The sequence below is a fragment of the Phoca vitulina genome, unplaced genomic scaffold (genome assembly GCF_004348235.1).
Source record: "Phoca vitulina isolate PV1807 unplaced genomic scaffold, GSC_HSeal_1.0 scaffold24, whole genome shotgun sequence".
NCBI lineage: Eukaryota > Metazoa > Chordata > Mammalia > Carnivora > Phocidae > Phoca > Phoca vitulina.
In genome coordinates, this window is record NW_022589727.1 from 9946180 (window position 1) to 9968499 (window position 22320).

The following is a 22320-nucleotide window of genomic DNA, read 5'->3' on the forward strand; positions in this document are numbered from 1 at the left end:
TTTAGTTTGACATGAATTAACTTAGAGAATCCATAATGCCTTCCAGGGATCACTACTTCCATTTCTAAATGCTTACAGTCATCTGTTTAATAATACACTCTAGAATTTCACTGAGAGTTGAGATCAAACTCAATACTCTGTGATTTCAAACACTTATACCTCTTTTTATAATAACAACAATAGCAAACACACAGCAGTGACTCTGCATCAGGCATTACGCTAACACGTATATAAACTCACTTAATCCTCACAGCAACCCCCTTATCACGTAGGGACTATTATCACCCTCATTTTATGACAGCATACGGTAACTAAGGTGCAAAGGGGTTTATTTAATTCTCCCAAAGTCACACAGCTACAAAGTAGTAAAGCCAAGATTTGAACCCCAGTAGTTCAATTCTTAGACAATTACTCCCCGGTCTCTGTGATTTTCCCTGTGATTATCAGCAGCACTCCTTATCATATCTGCAGATTCCTTCAGTGTCTTGTCATCAAACTCACATTTCCTCATTTCATGTCCCATTTAAAATATAGTGGATATTACTTCTCTGTTACTTTCTTTATCACACCTTCTTAAAAAAATCTGCACTACTTTATTTTTTTCTGTACTATTTTAAAGGAGAAAAATGTAATGAAATATTTCAAAACTGAGAAATCATGCCTAGTAATAAAGGTGTTACCACTCTGATCTGGAATATCACACTAATTTCATGGCAGCCAAAATGCAGAGGCAAACAGTCAGTTAACTCCTGTTAGCTGAATGAAGGAAATATTAGCTTGTCAGAGTTAATAAAGCTTTTCCTATTTCTAAACTAAGAGAATTGTCTCCTATGGAAATTCATATAGTGGCATTGGGTGGTTATGAACAAGATCTTCAATGAAAGTTTCACAAAAGCAAGCATAGGACAGTTATAAATTTTGTCATAGAACCTCTCATAAAAATCTAAACATAAAAATTGAGAATAATTAGGTAAAATAATCCAAACAGATAGTCTTCCCAAGGTCCAATATAATTAAATTAGGATTATATACTCTAACAACAACTTGAAGTTCATTTATATTTTATTATTATGGATATAAGAACTCTAAAAACCAGGTTTGCAGATGGCAAAATACAATATTATAAAAATTAAGGATCTTAATGTATATTTTGTCCACGCTTGGAAAAGTAAATACCTGTCTACATGGAGACCTATAGACAAAGCCAGCATTCTCCTCAAGATAACATTCTGAAGCAGCAATTGGTTGAGACCCCAAATTTCCGTATCTTGGGAATTCTTACAAGGTGCTTGTGGTGTTATGGAAGTTAATGGAAGGTAGTACATACATAATGCTAGAAAGCATTCTGTAATAGAAACATGCTAGGTAATTTTGCAAGAACTTGAATTATGTTAATATATTTAATTCTTACAACCACCTGTCAAGGTAGGTATTAATGTTGTGGAGAGGAGGACTGAGACACAGATACATTCATTCACTTCTACTAGGCTATCCCTAAGTAAGAAGCCAACCTGGGATCCAAACCCATGCCCTCAGACTCCAAGTGTTTCACCATCACAATATACTATCTTGTAGTAAATGGTGCCAACATACGTGGAGGGTAATTCGGCAGTACTATTAAAATGTAAAAAGTAGGTGGTCCCATTTGTTCACCTTTAGAAACTTTTCTTACAGAAATCTACAGCCCACCCTGCAGGTTCAATGAAGCATTATTTGAATTTTTTTGAAAAGATAATCTAAGAGGGAGATAGTTAAATAAATGAAGGCACATACATATCATAAAATAATACACCGCCACTGCAGAGAAAATACGCACTGACAGAGAAAGATGTCCGTGAGATGAGTAAAAATGAGCAGGCTGAAGAACAGTATGTATAGAGAAAGCATGTATTCAAATGTATGTGTTGTCCATACACATACACGCTCCCCCCCCACACACATTCACACCACATAAAAATATTCTAGCAGTTAACAATTGTTACCCTGGAGAGGGAGAGAAAAGCAAAAGTTCAAGGAGGAACTGTCATACTTTTTTTATACTTGCATATTTAGAAGCACAAATTACTTTCATAATCTTTAAATTGTATCTTACTCTCTATATTATGTCATTTATATAATTTATGCCTGTTATATAAATTGCATAGTATTTAATAAATAATTTAAAAATCCACGTCAAACAAAATAAAAACGAATACTCAAACAGCAACAGAAGCAGTTATATACCTTATACTATAAAGCACAGTGGAGAAAATAAAATATAGGTATATTGAATTTTTTCCAAAGCAAATATTACTCATCATTCAATCTGAGTCAGGAAAATTCTTGTGTTATTCTCACAGACTCATCTGAAATGACACAGCATCCAGATGTAGCTGCCAGAAGGAATTAGTTGCAAAATATATCTTGAGATAATTGCAGAAAATGACTTTGTTATATGGAATTATTTGATTCTGACCACTTAAATGTTGAAGAATGACAAAGACAATGATGCTTGCTTTGTCACAGTTAATAGTCCCCTTTTCTCCTGACTATCGTTAGACAACATCACCTCCTCAATAATTCATTGATTTAACAAATATTTACCAAGCACACACATACACCAAAATGAAATACAATAAAACATGTCATCACCATCTCAAGAGACACTTATCCCCTGGTTTACTATAGTTAGGGAGGAGAGGGTGGCAAATAGCTAATTTACTTAGAAATGGGACTCAAAATAAAAGGAAGGAGACCGCGCCATATGCCTACGTTCATATTCATTCAAAATGCTAATTTAGTCTACACAGAAATGACCCCTGCCTACGCCATTTCCAAGGGTGGTATTATAATTCAGATTCTATGCAAGTAGTGATAATCATCACAGTATTTTTTTTTTTTTTTTTTTTTTTGGTCATTGCTTTATGTCTAGTACCTGGCACAGGCACAAGGTAGACACTTAATAAAAACTTGGCTAATGAATGAAAACCAAGGGAACAACTGACAATGAAGAACTAATGCACTGAATTTATTGTCTTGTGTACACAACTCCTTATTCTCTCCTTCTGAAAAATACCCTTTCCTGCTTTGATTTGAATGGGAGCTATCATATTCCTGTAGATACTTCAGAGTTATCTACTAACTATGGGGATGGTGGGATGGCAGGGGTTGGGCACACAAGGAGGGCCAATCATCATTCTTCCCCAGGACACATTGGCCTAAATCTCAAGAAAATAAATCTCAGTTGCTTTCTGATAATAACTCCATGTGATGAGAGCCTGAGATCTGCTGGAAGCCAAGTTCCTAGCCATGTGGAAGGAGCCCGGTCCAGAAAATAAGGCTTCTGTATGGAGAGGAAACAGAGATGAGGGAGTCCTAGACACATTCACTCCTTCTTTCCAGGCGTTGCTAAGGACCTCTGTTCTCCTATGCTGCTTTAGGCTTATACAAGTTGTCCAATAAATTCTCACTAAATTGGTTAGAGTTCGATTTTAGTCACTGTCCATGACCAAATGTTTATGACTAATGTGTGCGTTATACTAATTAGTAAGCCCTTAGTTGGTTCTTTTCACAGGATATTTTTTAAAAGTACAAAAGACATGTTTCTAAGCCTGATGTTAATGTTTTATTCCTTTAGAAGATAAATAAAAGAGTAGCTATTGCTAACACTTACTTCATCAGAGGCAACCCAAACTCTTAATGAAATAAAACTTGGGAATGCAGAGTGTTAGCCCTTTGTCAAACACACACTTTGATCCATCCAGACATACAGTTAAAAATTAAAAAACTGTATAAAATTGGGAACTCACCAGGCAAAGCTATAAATAACTCTAGCAGTAAGAGGTCCTTACCTAAAACACAACTTTGATGAGCAATAGCTAAAAGAATTTCTGAATCCCACACTTCAGAAAGAGGGCCAACATTTTAAAAATATGAAGCAGGTACCTTAATATTTTTGTGATATATATCCTAGAGGTCTTCTGAAGGCCAAAAGGGTTATGTGATATGTCCGTCCCCGTTTCTAACTGGAGTCATAAAGTAAGAATCTAGCCTAACTGTTTATACTAAAAACCAAGTCAAAGATTTCCCATCAGATTTACTGTACTCAAGGAATTAAGATATAATTTAAGTATCTGCATATGGATTTATGCTAAGTGCATTCTTGGGGCAATTACGTTTATACTCTACTTGATGTACTACCCACCTTAATATTAGCCAAGTTTTCCAACCCTCTCCATCCTACCCCCCTTTCTGTCCTGTTTCTTAAACTATGTAATGGAATAAAGTCCATATATATCAGGGCACAAAGCAAACAGAACTGTTTTCAATCAGCCAATATTTGTTGATATGAAATATGGGCTGAGTCTCTTTAAGGAGGCAAAGGAGCATTAAAACTTACCTTTGCCAACAACAGATTCTTTATGAAATCAGATAGTCCCTATTGCTTTCTAGCCTTCCTCAGTCCTGATTCTACCAGTTGAGTTCTGCCTACGACCAGGCTGGGAGCTCATTATACTCTAATACCACATTTAGATGTCAGGATGAAGAAAAATGATTAGCTCTGATGTGATCAAAATACATATTCCTTCAAAAGAAATACAAATAAGAATTACCTATTAACCAACTCTAAATTAGTGGTTACATAAAGTCTTACTTAGATTTTTCTCAGAGGTTGCCATTCAGCATTATTAAATTATGCCTGAAGATAAATTAGGCCAGATGTTTTTCTCTTAGATTCACTCAACCATAGGCAGTAGGCAGTAGGCAGTAGGCCCACAAGGAATCAAATCCTCCCTGTACAAGTTATCTATAGGAAAAGCTTTGAGAGTTCTGTTAACTATTCTGCCGTTCAGGTTTTAAGAGATAACTATGTCTGCCATCAGGTATAAAGAACATATATGAGAACAAACACTGGAATACTCTGTAGGTATGCTGGTGCAAAGGGGAAAGAAACATAAAACACATTATCTCCATATTACTGGAAATTAAAACAGGAAAATGAAAGTCTGTTTTGTGACCCTAGCAACTCAGAAGTGGCCTTGCCTATGATAATTATAATTAATATGCCCCCATATAAAGGCCAAAAAATTTGAAGGAATTCACTGTGAAAATCAATGTCCCCTGCAGATGAATAATACAATTCAACATGTACCAGACTGTGTATTAACAACTCCATCCTTATTTGAGCAAAAGATTGGTAGGAAATCTGGTTTTGAGTTTTTGCTTTATAGCATGGAACAGACAAGGCTGCACACTGGGGAGTTGAAGGGCTGGACAAACATTGTTCATCTGGTTTTAAGATGCATCTGGTCAACACATTCCTTGTGGTGTGAAAGTCTGCAGGCTTTCAAGACAAGTTTTCTTCTCTTTTTTTCCCCTTTTGCTCCATGAAGGGGTAAGACTCAACGGGGAGTCTATCAGCTGTCAGGAATTTCTGTATGCTCTATCTAGAGGAGAGTGGACACTGGTGGGAAACAGCCCGAGGGTGACTGAGCCCTCAATGGAAGGGAAATGGAGACAGGAATCCCGGAGACAGACTAGGAAACCTAATCCCTTAGTGGGGGTGCTCCCTCTACCCTAGGCCAAAAGAGAGAGAAAAAGAGAAAGAAAGAGGTGTTATTACAGTGTCTGCCTTCCTCTTCTCAACGGTGTGGAAATCTGGTCATACCTTTTCAATGAAGCACAATTTGTCTGGACTTGGGAACTTGAACTCACTGAAAATGTCCAGGTGCCCTTTTTCTATCTCTTTAGCTATCTTGGAATTCAATTCCCTATGAACCCTAATTGTTCTACTCCTTCTTGTGAGAAAGCTTTCCTCCTCGGTAGACAGATAGAATGAAAAGCAAGTATTTTAAAAAGCCAAAATATAAACAGAATTATCTTAAGATAGAATATAAAAGAATTTTCCTGGCGATGAAAATTCCCTATTGTTTACTGGTTTGAAAATATCAAAGAATAAATACGAGAGAGGCTGATTTTACAGAGCAATTTAATGTAATGGAGAAGAAAAAAAGGGACCTAACCTTGTTTGCCTCCCTTACCTCTTAAGCATGTAATTATGCATTTAGTGTCTCATAAACAAAGGTAGGAGGCGCCCTAGAACAAAACACCTGTTTTGCTATAAGGGCTGCATCTGACAGGATAGGCAGGGACAGAAAATAGTAAAACAAAAAACAAAAAACAAAACAAAACAAAACAACCCCCCCCCTCCAAAAAAACCCTGAAATCTCCGTGGCTTAAAACAAATGCTTATTTCTCACTCACATCTCTATGTCCACATCTCTAGAAGCAGGATGACTGAAATTCCATCTTGTCACCAGCTTCTGTGATCAACACAACTGAGAAAGAAATAAGGAGCATCAAAATCTGACTGGAGGGAAGAAAAGAGCTCACGGGGTTAACGCCTAACTTCAAGGGGGTGACGAAGTACAGCCCCACCATTTGTCCCTAAGGAGGGAAAATGAAAGAACTGTGCACCAGCCTGCTAACAAAATATCCAGTCAACCATTTGTTAAAGATAAAGATTTTTTAAATAACCCAGAAGACAATCTTTTTTCCCTGTAGACTCTATCCAAAACAATTAAAGATAGAAGAACAAACACACAGGAAGAAGACTGTAACAAAACGCTAAAGTTTATTAAAGTCCTACTGTTTGTTTCTTCATCACCCATTTTTCTGGATGAAACCTTTCATGTACGTGCTTAGGGTTGCTTTTTTCCCCGGAGCTGCCTCTCATATCACCTAGAGCCAACAGAATGAGACAAAATATCATGAAAAGATGGAGCGGGAAGACTGGACTAATTAAAAACAAAAAACAAAAAACAAGCAAAAAACTCGTTCTTCACTCCAGCTTTTAACAATGGAAAAAAAAAATGTTTAACTTTCATGCAGCTTGCATTTCCTACTATGAAGCTGAGCTCAGTAAATAGTGAATTCTGAAAAAAAAAGGGGGGGGGAGGCAGAGTCATTAGAAGATTTCTAAAAATGCAATATCTCTATTTGTTCACTGTTTTCTTTTCCCCCCTGCTGACAGTCTTTCTTATTTAGTTAACTGGAAGTTACCTTGTAAAGATAGCATTAGTCAAAAAGTGACAAGATAGACATATAAAAATTGGAGAAAGGATGAGAACATCCTTGTGCATGTTTAAGAGTGTCTTTCTTCTTCTCATTCCCTTATCAAAGATCCTGGTGGATTAAAAGTGTTCTTCTCTGTGTACACAGTAGCATCTCTACCCAGAGCAGACCACGCATAAACATCAACTCTCAGTACCATGCACCTTCAACCAAACTGAGAAAGTATGGTCAAATTTCCATAAGACTGGGCAAAGGGGAGGAAGAAATTTCCTGAAGCACTATCTTTGTTTCATTTAATCTCTAGAAGAGAAATACTATTAGATGAGTAGACAAGAAGTAACAGCAGTAAGACTGTCCATACAATTCTATAATGAAATAAGGAGTCATTATGTTGATCTTATCTCAGTATTCAGAGGAATAAATGAAGATTTACACTACAGAAATGTTTGCTCTCTTTTGCTAAGCTCAGATCCTTTAAGGGTCATGGTCAACCCCATAAAGAAACCTTGGCATCTAGTTGGTGAATAAAAATATTTACTTGTATTCAGAAAGTACCTGGAAGCTTCACCCAGAATTATATATTTTGTGAATTCAGATCCTAAATTGTGTTAAACTATGTTGTAAATGTTATATATAGACTGTTCGTATAGAACTCTAAAACTGGTCTGTGAGGGAAAATAGAACAGAAACCATCCATTGTAACTTTTAGCCTCTAAATCAGGAAAGTAAATTTCAGAGGAAACAGACCAAAGAAATCTTTAGAACCTTTGCAATAGCTGCCTTGGCTTTAACATTTTTTTTAATATAAAATGAATATCATAAAAATAATACCAGAAAGAACGAATGAGGAAGTATCCACGTTAACATGCTCAAGGACTAGAGCCCAAAAGTTGGACAGACATGGATTTGAATCATTGTTCCACTACTTACTAGCACAGCAAGTTAATTCACCCTCTCTCTAGTAAAGGCAAGGGCACTTATAATTTGTTTTCCCAACATACTTTCCATCTGCTTTTTATTGGTGCTTTTGTGTAATTTCCCTCTGTTCCATGTGATCCTTGTGTGTCAGTCAATCACGTTATCTGATCCTGGCCATTGCTGTGAGGGATGAATATATCAACCAAGTAGGGCAGAGTGAAGACTTCCCTGGGATTAGCATTAAAATAATAACTAATAATAATAATAATAGAAAAAGATTGAGTCTTTTTATACTGGTGTGCTAAGCTTACAGGATGCAGGTCTGGGGTGCCAGTGACCACCTTCTCTTGCCCAAAACTCCGCTTGAACCCTGCCTGAAGGCAAGCAAAAACAAAGACAAAAGTATAGAGAAAGCAAAAACCTTGATGGCGGTCTTTGAATCTCGACATCTACTTAGAACTCAAGTCTATCCTTGGATTTCTCAGTTATGTGAGCCTTTTTATATAAACCAGTTTGAGTTAAATTTATTTCACTTTCAACTGACAGAAATTCAACTACAAGACATTCTAAATCTAAATTTCTTCACTTAAAAAAATGTGGATTGAGGGCGCCTGGTTGGCTCAGTCGCTTAAGCTTCTGCCTTCTGCTCAGGTCATGATCCCAGGGTCCTGGGATGGAGCCCCACATCAGGCTCCTCACTCAGTGGAGAGCCTGCTTCTCCCTCAACCTCTGCTGCTCCCCCTGTTTGTGCACTCACTTGCTCTCTCTCTGTGTCAAATAAATAAATAATCTTTTTAAAAATGTGGATAATATTACAATGTGTCTTCTAGGGTTGCTCTCAGGATTAAACAATATAACACATATAACAAGTTAATGCAGTGTCAGGCATATAAGTACCCAATAACTATTAGTTCTTGTTAGCTATTATTAATTAGTGTTACTTTAGTAATATTTTATGACAACTGACATGAGAAGACTATTCTGTTGTTATGTAAGATTCCCATACTGTATGGCTATGACACCCAGCTTATAAATATTTTACTTATATGTAAAAAGGAGATTATTCACTCTGCAAACATTTCCAATCTGCATTGTAGTCAATATACTAGATAATTCGCTTGCTCTGGAAGTCCCAGAAAACCTTTATAAATCATCATTGTGCCTTATTAAAATCAAATACAGAAGAAGATTACTTTTACTCCTACTACCCTACATAACTTTAAATTTACAGCGAAGTATCTCTTGGGCCCTAAGAAATTTTTTGGTTTTTTTTTAAAGTTAATTTCCCAAAGGTCAAGGTCCATATCTTATTACATTCCCCAAGGCACCTAACATATTAATGGCAGGAACTGAATATTTTCCAGTGCCATTACGTATGATGACTATCAAATTATTATCCCAAAGTAATAAAAGGTGCTAGTGAGCTGAAAGTAGACACAGGCTTTCAAAATTCATCAGTTGTCCAGTTGGTTCTTGAGAAATTTGATCCCTTCTCTAGATTGTACAGTGACAATTCAGCATGGCACAGAAATAAATCAAGGAGACATAAGTTTTATAGTTCTACAAATATGTTGAAAACTTTTAGACTTAGCTCTAACAGCTCCCCTGAAAAACTCTGACTCCTTCACTTTATTCAACTGTAATCAGCAACAACTTAAAATGAGGTAGGGCATTAGGCACTCAGGAAACAATTAGAAACAAGAAAGTAAACAACTAATTATTAATATATTGTCACAATTATATAGTGCATTGAGAACATATAAAAGCTTCTCTAGGGAGACTGAAATCTGAAGAAAGCACAGAAATTTGCCAGATAAAAAGAAGGGGGAGAGGGACGATGTTATAAAGAGAAGAAACAACGTGTACAAAGTTAAGGCAAAGTATGGGAAAGTATGATAAATTCAGAGATCTAACACAACTTTTATATGACTGGAGAAGAGAATCAAGCAATGAAACTGGAGAAGTACAAATAAGAGAAACCTAAAAGATTTTGAAACAGGTGGACTATACTTTTAGAATAATGCAAAGCTAATAAAAGTTTTTGAAAAAGTGGCATTTTGTATATTCCCCATTAGCAACTCCAGATTCACTCTCTGCCCTCCCCCCCCACAGCTCTGTGACCCAGAGACTGACATCTAGGAATTTTCTCAACCAAGACCTCCCTCTCCTCTAGCTTCTGGATGGGTTCAGCCAACAGGAAGCCAAGGGAAGATGAGTGAATAGAAGGGAGAGGAGTAAGTGTATTGATGTGATGTGCCCCCTCCCCCCGGCAGGGGTAAGGGCCACCAGTGGCTATATCCCTCTGCCTATGGTCACACTTTGTGTCAGGCACCCTTCTCCTATAAGCACAGACCACATCCTGCAGTAACCATGCCCTACTCTTCTTGGCCCCTCAAGTCTAAGGGGAGTGACAGTTTCTTGCTACTTACATCCCTGATTTGCCTCGCTAACCCTTGTTCCTTTCTTTTACTGGTGTCCTAACTTCACTTAATCACCCCTTTAAGATTCTACCATCTGTTTCCTACAGAAACGAAGTCAGCCTCAAGGGGTACCATAAACCAGTTTCACCTTTAAAGACACGGTTATGGATGCAATAAGAAGAATAATTCTGAGTGGAGGGAAGTCTGTAGTCAGTGAAATCAATTACGAGGTTGTTGCAGGAACTTAAGGAGAAAAGGAAAACTAGCAGACATGGACATTAACTGGCATCCTCTAATGTCAGACGCTGTACTAAGTACATTATACATGTTGCCTTATTTAAATATTCCAACAACTCTTTTATGTTATTCCCTGTTAATACACAATGAACTAAAATTGAGAAATGTTATATTATTTGCCCAAGGTCAAATACATAGTAAGGGGCAGAACTGAGACTCAAACATCATCTGCCTGACTTTTAGGCCCGTCATTATTCTATATTCTTTTCCTAACCTATAAACTGCCTGTGTCAAAGTAGATTACAGTGGAAATGGATATGAGTGCAGGATGGAAAGATAATGATTTGAAGAAAAGGAGATAAAACTAGTGGAACTCAGTGATTACTGGATAATAGGGGAAAAATACAAAAAGACATTAATGATGACAAAAAGGTTTCTGGCTTGAACAACTGTGAAGACGGTGGTGGCTTTCACCAAGAGATGAAAGAGAGGAAGAGCAGACTTGCTGGGAAGCAGGAGGTGGGGAAGAAATGAGGCATTCGGTTTTAATCTTGTTGACTTTATCAGTGCTATGAAAATGCAGATGGAGAGATTTTCACTATGGTACTGAAGAGGCCATTTACACCTTTTCATCAGTACCTAACAACTAAGGTATAAATATGGGCACTAGAATTTGACAGACAATTAAATGCATCTGCCTGTGATTTTGAATCTTGAACCTGGGATGCAAAGACAGAGCAGATTGTGATACACTCATATGATACACTGGCAACAAGGGCAGTGTCCTATGTCAACACTAACTCACTGTGGTGACCATTAGTGGTGCCCATAGCAATATCCCAACTGTTCTTGTAGCATGACTTTGTGTGTGTCTGCTGCCCAGCCAATGTTGATCCTTGTCTATTTTTCCAGCCTGGTTTTTTGGATCCTTCCTGATGATTATATGAACTACTTTATGGACTCCAAAAAATCCTTTTCTACTTAAGTTACCAAGACTTGCTTTCTGTTGCTTGCAACCCATAATCCTGACTGATGAAGCTAACGCATTCACTGCTGTATCTTGTTCAGTATGAGGGGGGTCCTTTCTGCATCGTTCTTAAATCATTTGCAAACCATAAACTGAATATGCTAAACTACTACGTGTTGAGGGAACTCTTAGAAGATTTCAAAGAATTCATGGTCTGGTGGGGATACAATGCCAAAAATAAGTTCTACACTACAACATGATTAAAATTGTAAGGCATAAAGAAGGCAACAATTAAATATACTCTAAAATACACACACACACACACACACACACACACACACACACGATACCAAGCAGAACAAAGACAAATCTACCCATAAACATTTAAGACAGAGTACTAAAACTGCAGAATTTCAAGGGTAAAGAGAACACATAACAACTCTCAGATACAAAAGCATATTACCTCTTAAAAAGTAATAAACTCACCCCACACACAGTGTCACAACCACTGATACAAGAACATAATGAAGAAACATTTCCAAAATATTAAGAGTAAAAAATTGTCAATTAAAACTTTTATAACTAGATAAATTATCACTCAAAGGTGAGAACAACATTGTATCTTTTAGTTTTTCCCTATCAAGTTTCTCCACTTTTTTTTTTTTTAATGAAAGATGTGGTGACCTGACATCTCTTTTTTGAATTATAATCTACATATTTGGGGGATAATCTTCCTAAAGACTTCTCTTGGCCACTTTTTTACACCCAATCTGGACTGTGTTCAGATTAAATTTATGAGGATAGGAAGGATTTAGGGAGAGAGTGTGGATAACAGGCGGAGCATGTGGCCATTTGCTCGCAGTTCTCTTTTTTAATTCTTAGAACTTCATATGAGTCTATAATTCTTTCAAAATATTAAAGTTTAATAAAAAAGATTTAAGGGGTGGGCAAAACAAAAACATTTTAGATATATGAAGACTGTTCATGAACCCAGAGTCCCCTCATTTAAAAAAAAAAAAAAACTGTTAAAAGGAGGTAATTTACAAAGAAGGGGGAGTATGATACAAGAAACAGAGTTGAGCACAGAAGGTGATAAAATGTTGATACATGTAACTACCCACTGATAAGTTTAACTGTCTTCATTGTGTTTTAAAAAGAATATAAAATAAATCTGTAGAAGGCTGTAGAAATTGGAACACCAGTGTGATTTATAACGGACAAAAAATGCAAAGTTCTGCATATTATTAGGAAAAACAATCATCACATACCAGTTTAAAAAGTGTTGCCAATATTGAAAAGGGTTTCCCATGACCTGTTCGACTTTAACTTGAAGATAATCACAAGAGTTTTTAAGCAGAGAAAAGATTCAGTAAGATCAGATCTACTCTAGAAAGAGAAATACAGCTTCTGTAAGATTTTGAAAAAGATTAGAGACAAAATTAGTTGGAAGATCAGAACTATGTAAAATATAGTGAATGAAAAGAGGAGGAGCTAAATGTGAACTATATTTAAGACAGAATTTACCATTCCCCACAGATACCAGGTGTTTAGATAGGTGTTACATAGATAAGTACCCCCACCCAGCTAAGAATGCTATCACATTTCTTTTTTTGTACTCAACGTACAACACTTTTGTGGGAGATATCCAATAATTGTTTAATTGAACTGGATAAATTTCATTTGAAATACCCAGTGTACCTAGAGATACACAAAGGAATTGTTAATATAAGTCTGAAATTTAGGGAAAATATCAAGGCTGGAGTTCTCACCATGAGAGAATGACCACTGAAGCAGACGAGAAGGTCATGGACAGGAGGAAAATGGGAATAAAATGGAGGGGCTAGGCAGCATTCTAATATACATTGACACTAAAGGGGAAACTGAGAGAAGGAGACCCTCAAACAAGCAGGAAAGAGCAAGGATAGTGATGGAAAGGGAACAAGAAGAGTATCAGAGAAGTTTGATGCAAAATGTTTTAATTTAATTTCTTGGATTGCTTTAAAAGAGACAAATTAAACAGGAAGGATTTAGGAGAGACAACTTCTGGTTGCAAGAATTTGAAGACAACATATTTTAAAGGAAGGAGATTTTCTTATAAATACTTTTTAAAAAAAGAGTATCTGTTGTGTGTGCACGGTGTGGGGGAGGGAGGGTGAAGGGGTGATGCTGTGATTTATAATGGTATGTATTTGGTCTTTGTCCTTTTTCTGGCACAGAGCTCCTAAAACCTCAGAATTTCCCAAGTGTTGAGAATGATAAAAGTGTCTTTCATTATGTTAATGAGATGACTTCTGGAAAGTACCTAAGGATGGGGGCTGGTTGACAATGGAGCCAATCACGTGATTAGAAGGTTTGAACTTTCAGTCCTACTCCCCGACCTTGGGGGAGGAGGAGGGGCTGGAGGTTAAATAAAGTGCTCAAGGCCAATGATTTGATCAATCATGACTATGTAATGAAGCCTCCATGAAAACAGGGACAGAGTTCGGATCACTTCTGGGGTGGTGAACATGTGGAGACTTTGAGAGAGTGGCTCACTTGGAGAGACGTGGAAGCTCTATTCCCTAACCCATATCTTGCCCTATGCATTTCTTTCATCTGGCTGTTCCTGAGTTATATCCTTTATAATAAACTAGTGATTTAGTAATCTAGTAAGTAGTATGTTTCTCAGAGTTCTGTGAACTGTGTAGCAAATTAATTGAACCTGAGGAAGAGGTCTTGGGAAGCTCTGATTTTACAGCCAGTCAGAAATACAGGTAACAACTTGGACTTGCAACTGGCCTCTGAAGTCCATGGAGAGGTCATTGGAACTTCCAATCTATAGCCGGTAGGTCAGTCAGAAGCATAAGTAATAACCACCTGGACTTGCTACTGGCTTCTGAAGGGGGCGGGGGGAACTACTGTAGGACTGAAGCCTTAACCTGTTGAATCTGATGGTGTCTCTGGGTAGACAGTGGCAGAACTGAGTTGAATACTTGGATACCCTGCAGGTGTTTGCCTGTTGTATGTGTGGGGACCCCTTCCCCCACACTGAAATTGAGTCTCAGAACACTAAAAGAGCATCATACAGAATCCTGATGATCCAAACAGCAACTCAGTTCTTGCAGTCAACAAGGTTTTGATATATGTACAAACTATATATGCAGTCATTTATTTTTGACATTAAAAAAAAACTAAGAATAACCAACAGCTTCATTATATCATGTTTTCTCTGTAACTGATCTGGAAAATAAGTCCAAAGATACTATCTCAATTTCTAACTCCTTGACATTATTAAAATAGGTTCTAATACCTTTTAGTTAATGAAATCTCAGAAATGCCATCTGTCTTCTGAATAAGGTGAAGGGGGTCCATCCTATTCCCTCCTTTAAGTCATAAATAATATATTTGGAACTCAACAACTTCATAACTGAAGAAGAATACAGCACTTGCCAAAAAAAAGCAGCAATTCTGGAATTATTTTAAACATCATTATGTAGTTTTTCATGGACTAATTTATGCTAATATATGCAAAATAAGTCCATGGTAAATAACTATTGTAAAATAAATTATACATCTGTATACTTAGGAAAAAAATCTTACAATTTCTAATGTGTCCACTAAGTACAGATCGCACTGCCTTAGAGGATTCCTCAGGTTCTAAAAGTTCCACCAAAGGCTAAGGTCTTGGATGTCATTTAAGTTATACATTTCAGCTATTAAAGCCAATGTTCTGACAAGCCCTTTGGCTCTAACCCCAGGGCATGAATTTGCCTTAAAACACATAAGAATGTGTCAGAGGGCTATATGTCAATCAACCAGGAGAAGTGCCTATTCCCAATTTAATGTTGTCAGTTGCTGACATTAAAACCAGCAACAGTTAATTGTTCCCACTTCAAGTGGGAATATTGAGGGGAGAGGAGAGGTAGGTGTCTAAGTTCAGGCTGATAAAGCTGTTAATTGCTACCCTTTTATGTAGATTTGTTTAATAATGAAAACAATGTGGCTAATCATATAATGTTTCTATTTGTTCCCCAAGGGCTCTTCAGGGAAAGTTTCAACCCGGGCTAGATTTCCACAGCTACCAACTGTGCAGGGACAAAAGCAGAACAATCAAGGCACTCAGTGCTGGCAAATAGCTGAAAGTGGTTCTATACAGACGCCCCTCCCCCCAGCCCTATCAGGAAGGAGCCTGGACCTGCTATTGACAACTTCTGCAGGAGGGGTGGGGGGGATTTTAAATTATAAATTAATAATAATAAATTAATAATAATAATAACTTTATGCAGACTTTTGATGAGAAAGAGAAATGAAAAGCAGGCCATCTGAAAAGCAGGAAATGAGTCTGCTAGAGGCTTGGATCCTCCCTATGCCTCCATGCAACAAATCAGTTAAATTCACATCAGTTAAAATGCCTCTGTTCGTTTTTAAAAATCAGAAAGAACAACACAGATTTAAAAAAAAAAAAAAAAAATCCTGTGCTCCTTACAGACAGGGTGATGACATTGGGCATATCATTAAACCACACATTTGGCGACTGAGTTACTGAAATAACCCTAGCTACCTACTGATCTCAAGAGAGTATTTTAGGTAACAGAGTGCCCTGTGTATGTTTTCTACAAATGTAATGTATATTACTCACTGATGTTTACTTTGCCTCATTTGGCAAAGGCTATGGGACAGAATAAAGTTGCGTTATTTAAAATGTTTCTAACATCAATTTTGTTTTCAGACTCTTTTACCCAATAACGGAAGCATTCAGAGACATCCCCAGAGCACTAGTGTCCCCTCTCTCTATAATAGATAGTCATTTTGTTTTGTGTGTGTGTTTTTAAAAAAAAAATCCTATTTCTATACCTACCCCACCAGCCCCAGGCTACAATTTACAAGGCCCAACATTCTGGAAATAACTTGCAAATCGCTCCCCAATTTGGTCACAATGTAATTTTCAACTTTATTGCCATGCCAACCCCCTCAAGTCTTTGGGTATTTCTAGACTTGTCCGCTCACGGCCTCCTGAACCCATCCTCTTGCCTGACATGACACCTTTGCTCATGCAGGGCTCTCTTCTTAGAATGTTCTCCTCTCCTCACTGGTTCAATCTTACTCATATTTCAAGGACAAACCAAGTTTCACCTAATCCATTAAGCCTTCTGCAATCTCCACATACCACACAGCTTCTCCCTTCTGTAAATCCATAAACTAGCACCTGCTTGATCATTCCTGTGACACCTGCAGATGGTGTCTGCTCAGTCTTCCTCAGTTTTCCTTGTCTCCCCTACTGAACTCAACACTCCTTGAGGATGTATCTTTGTATCCTCCCCAGCATTTGAGCTGTATATGTAGGAACGGTCAAAATGGTTAGGGACCATACTTCACATTTCCAGTGCATTTCAGTGAAGGTTGAAACTATTATATTATTAAATATTAAATTTCATTACTTTATAAGTTCACTTCTCTGTGGTGAGACTCCTTTACAGGTACAACTCTACAAGTCTAAAAGCCAGAAGACACCAAGAGTCCATTTCTGACATCCAAGGAATCATCTGCTATCGAAGACTTCTCAAAGAAGAGAAAAACTTAAGAAAGGATCAACTCTTAAAATTGCCTTTCATGTCAGCAGGAAATAAAAAATTAACAACCTAAACACTACGCCTAAGTTCACATTTCTCATTTATTTCTAACACGTTTTTCCCAACTTGAAACTCAGAGGCAGAGAGATTGCTAAACTCTTTTCCATCTTTCAAATTGCAATGAAAATTTAGGTTCCCTGTCTGAAAGAAGAGATGATGAGATACAGACATAAAGAGATGATGTTACGTGTAGATCACAGAAAACAGCTGAATCAAACCAATTGAAATGTAAGCGACTGAAAATAAAACTCCATTTGCCATATACGTTAGCCAGGCTCGTAAGCCAATAAGCACTGTCACAATTATGCTCATGTGCACCTTTGGGGCTTACCCCAAATCACAAGTAAAAATGTTCTCAACTGTCAAGGCCTGGTCATAACCTGAAATCGAAGCACAGTGAGAAAATGCCAAAAGCAGTACCAATGCTCTCCCCTCCATCCCCATGTTCATCATTCCTGAAAAATTATATATACTTCTAAAATACAAAGACAAAAGACAAGGCAACCAGTAAATTAACAATTATGAATTGTTTTCTATTTTAACAGCTACCAATATCATTCGGTTTTATTTCACAGGAACCCTAAGAGTTTATTTAGCATATAATGCATTATGCAAAAGAATCTTCTCTGTGCAAAATATTCACACAGATTTCCTTTTAATTCATAAACCCCCACTTAATTTTTAGTCTGATTTACAGAATTTCAATTTACTAAAACCTTCAGTAACTCTTTGCTATGGCATAAAAAGATATGTATCTGTTTTCTCCCAACAATGAGGCAAATTTGCCATTAAAAAAATTTTCCCCCAAAGGTCACCTTGAACTACCAAAAAACAAAAAAACAAAAACAAAAAAACCCGCAAAAAAAAAAAAAAACCCTACTAATAGTCATTATCTTTGTGAACTACAAGCAAATAAATCAGCCATGTTACCAAGCACAAAGCTATTGAAGATTGTTAAGATTTATTTTCAGGTGCCAGTGAAACTAAACAAAGATTGTAAGGAATGAAACAAACAGAAGAAACTCAGGGAACAAATTAATACACTGAATCATTATCTTACCAGCAGCATTCCCTATAGAACAAAGTGATGAAACTATCAAAAAGGACTTCTCAAAGCAACATTTTTGCATGTCAGAAAAAAAAAAAAAGAATTAACCTAGAATAAATATATAAATAACAGTATGTTCTGTGTTAAGCCAGTAACAAAGAAACCCCTTAGTGCAGTAAAACAAAGTCCTGTCAAATCCCCATTTTTTTTTTTTACAAAGAAGCATGAAGATCCTTTCACAATGGTTTAAACTGTATTTATAGTAACAGAGTGAAGACTTGAGATAAAAGTCAAAAGGATTAAAGTCAAAGCCCCAGCTCGACATGAGTTATGGTTTTGATTTTTATTCTTATTGTGGTCTACAAATATTAAGACAGAAGATACTTCCATGTGATTGTGGGATCCTCTGAGACTCTATAACCTTAGGAGAGCAGATAAAACAGATGAAAATGCATCTGGTTTAGGAGCAGCCTCCATATTAAATGGAAATGCGCAAAGTAACAACCACAACTGCAGAACGCTGAGGGGGAGTGGAGGAGGCTAAAGGCTGAAATTTCTCCAACTGATGCAGGGCAAAAAGACCAAAAAAAGAAAAAAAAAAGGAGAGAGAGAGAGAAAAGATGTGGTGTTACTGTTTTAAAATGGCAGCCTGTTAATAATCACGACATTCCTGAAAATACAGAAAAATTATACTACCATTCCTTCTTTCCTAAGCTAAGCAGGCTCACCACATACAAACATGACATACTTCTGTGAGAAAATTGGTAGGGCTTGATAGCTGCATCTCTATCTAAAGCAAAATCCCTGGAGTTGCCACTCAGAGTTTGTAGATTTACAGACCATATACTTTTCTCACAAAGAAAGCAAGCACAAATTCTGTTGTCGACTGTAAGTTCTTACTCTACAAAGAACTGTTCTTCTTCCATCTATATTTTTCTTAAAAATGAATGCAAAGCTACATTGAAACATAAGCTTTTGGTCACAGTTCAAAAAATGTATTTTGCATTTCCTCTCCCCTGATACCCGCCCTTCCAAGATAATCTCGCTCACACACACACACACACACACACACACACTACAGTAGGAGATATACAGTATATACGATATGATTGGAAGGTTACTCTTAATGTTAATTTGGATACTGTCTTTAGTTCATATATCTCAAGAACCACATGCATATTTTCTGTCCATCCATAGTCTTTACTTTTAAAATCAGACACCTAGTTTAACATTTGATGGAGAAAAGGCTAAAAGTCCTTAACAGCAACAACCACAGCAAGACCATGAGCGGCAGTGTGAAATGTGTAATGATAGTATTTATAGCACAGAAATGCCCCCCAAAACAGCATGCCTTTTTAATTGAGTGTAAATTAATACTACAATTATAAGAGTAAAAATTTTTTCATGCAAGTTTGTAAGAGAGTTTAAGTCTATATGTATTCATGTAATCATAAAGAAAACATGAAAAAAACCACTATTACTCAAATGGATCCCTTTTTATTCACAAAGTTAAGAATGATCATCAGTCACAATCACAAATCACAAATTTCTCAGAAAGATATTTCTAGTATAATTACTTGCTATTTTGTTCAGTATTTTATTTCAACTGTCACATTTTGAATACATACACATTTGTACAACTATCAGGGGAAAAATAACTTGAAACAAATTGAAAAATTACCATAACTACAAGTTCAATATGTCTGGTTAAAATAGAGACATCTGGTCTATGATTAATTCTTTTGTGTTGATGACTCCTAGTGTGTCTTTTCCCATCAATGAAACTTTATAAGAGGAAAAGGCAACTTTTAACAAAAAGCTGTAACTAAGAAATCTATTTCAGGATTTATCAATACAGATCCATTATGATTACATCAAATAGAGCACAGTATTTTCAGGAATAGTAACAAATACTGGTTGAATACAAATGGTTAGCTTTAAATTCTATCAGAATGATGTTATTTATTAAATAATTCTCTGCAGGCAGATATAGGTAATTCATGAATCATTATTTTAAAATATTTATAAGTCAACTCACTTGTTTAAAACACATACACTGAAACTCTATAACACTTGATTGCCACTCTAAGGAACCTGAATAACGCATTTTCAGAAGCCTTGCACACCCCCACGCAATTCTGAATTAATGGCTGAGCAAACAATAAGTAACGTACTATGCTCTAGCAAAAATTCAGTGATAACATCAATCTGGCATCTACTTAACACTTACTGCTTACTTTTCACATATTCCTCACAGATAAGTTTCCTCTCCCAGATGCAGTTCATTAGAGAATGACTATCACCTGCCCATTCATCCACAGACAGTGAGTGATTTAGTAATTAACACAATCACAGATAAGAGGAGAAATCATAATATACACTACTACAAATTAAGAGATGAAGTAAAGGGGCCTACCCACTTCAGCTTCCAATAACTAGACCGCAATTAAAAGGGACTTTTGTCACTGCTTCATAGGGCAATAGGGTCAATTATTTAAAACCCTTTGCTCCAATCCAGAAACATACCAGCAAGGCCCCTCAACCAAACTCAGATAATTACTTTTGACAAATGTTCTCCTTGAGCATGATGTAGTTACTCAAAGGCTTAAAAACAAACAAACAAACAAACAAACAAAAAACCCACAGTTATAGTAAAACAATCTTTACAAAGTCAACCCAATAACATGTTCTGTAGTCTTCCACCCCCCCACCCCGCCCTCCATTGCATGCAGTCTGCTTTCTTTTGGCCAATTATAAAAGACAGTAAGTTCGCTAAATAAATATTTAATTTATGCAGCCGAAATCCTGAAAGGCTGAGCTTCAAATGTAATGCCTTGCATTCCCGTGAGGCACACTGTACAGAAATATCCTTTTTAAAAAATCCGTTTACAGCTGTCCTTTAAAAGAAAAAAAAAAAAAAAAACCCACACATACACATGCATCAAACCAAAGACGCCGACGCCCCTTTGCCAACCAGCATTTCTATAGAGACATTCTTTCGATGATTAAAACGTAAGCTCCGAAAGGTTAAAGAAAAGCAGCCAAGTAACACCGCCCAGGAAGCCAGCATTAAAACACACCTAGATGTACACTCTTAATAACCTCCCACTACAAATGACACTGACCCAACTTCACCAAACACACACACGCCTCGACACACACACTCAAAAACTGCACACACGTGCACAGAATGTACACACAAACATCGAGCAGAACACAATACCTACAAAACACAAACGAACTTGATCCACACAAAACATGCACCTATCACTGTGCATACATAATGCACACGACACGGCACACAGACACGCACGACCTAGCCCACATGCACACACGCCCCACAAGTCCGTGTCGGACACACACCGTGCATGCACGTGTAAAATGTATGAACTCACAAACGCCGAACGTACACACAGACCGTGCACAGAGAGTTATTGATGAAATTCCAGGAGGTGGAGGGGCCGGGAGGGAGTGGTAATTGCCACACAAAGGTCTCCGGAGCGGCAGAGAGGGAAGTCGAGCGGGGCCGAGCGCTCGGAAATTCACCCGTGGCAAAGGCACAGCCGAGCCCCGAGAGCGAAGTACCGGGAGAAGTGTCCCGGGCGGTCCCGGGCGCGGCGGGCGCGGGGCTCCCCGAGATAATCGCTGCGCCCCTCCGCGCGCGCACGCACACACACAGGGGCCCCTGGGCGAGCCCACTCCCGCAGAATAACAAAGAGCAGGAGCCCGGCGAGCGGGCGGCGGCTCGGGCTGGAAGTGGCCGTCTCCGCCGCCGCGGGCCGGCGCGGGGCGAGCGGCGGGGCCGGCAGGACGCGCGGGCGGCGGGCGGGGGGCGGTACGTACCAGGCGGGCAGCCTCGGCCCAGGTGCGGTCCTTCTTCTTCCTCTTGTCTTTCATGTTTGCATCTCATTGATGGTTCTGATGATGACGTGGGGGATTCCACGGGGTGCTCGGGGTTCGGGCGCGGAGACAATGACCCAGTGACCCGGTGACCCGCACTCGCTCCGCGGGGGGAGGCGCGCGGGCGGCGGCGGCGGCGGCGGCGGCGGCGGGTGGGAGGGATGGAGC

The 22320-nt window shown here is 37.9% G+C and overlaps 1 protein-coding gene across 3 annotated transcripts in view; it reads right to left on the minus strand.

Moving 5' to 3' along the window:
- ASXL3 (ASXL transcriptional regulator 3) overlaps window positions 1–22244 on the minus strand; it is a 183014-nt gene extending 160770 nt beyond the window's left edge. The window contains exon 1 of one of the 3 annotated variants that reach the window (XM_032421416.1): window positions 22096–22244. In XM_032421416.1, coding sequence (XP_032277307.1) covers window positions 22096–22149 — 54 coding nt within the window. In that variant the 5' untranslated portion in view covers window positions 22150–22244. Of the gene's footprint in view, window positions 1–6243; window positions 8257–22095 lie in introns of those variants that run through there. The other 2 variants (XM_032421418.1, XM_032421419.1) reach the window with 2 other exon arrangements.
- Between the last annotated feature and the right edge of the window lie 76 nt (window positions 22245–22320).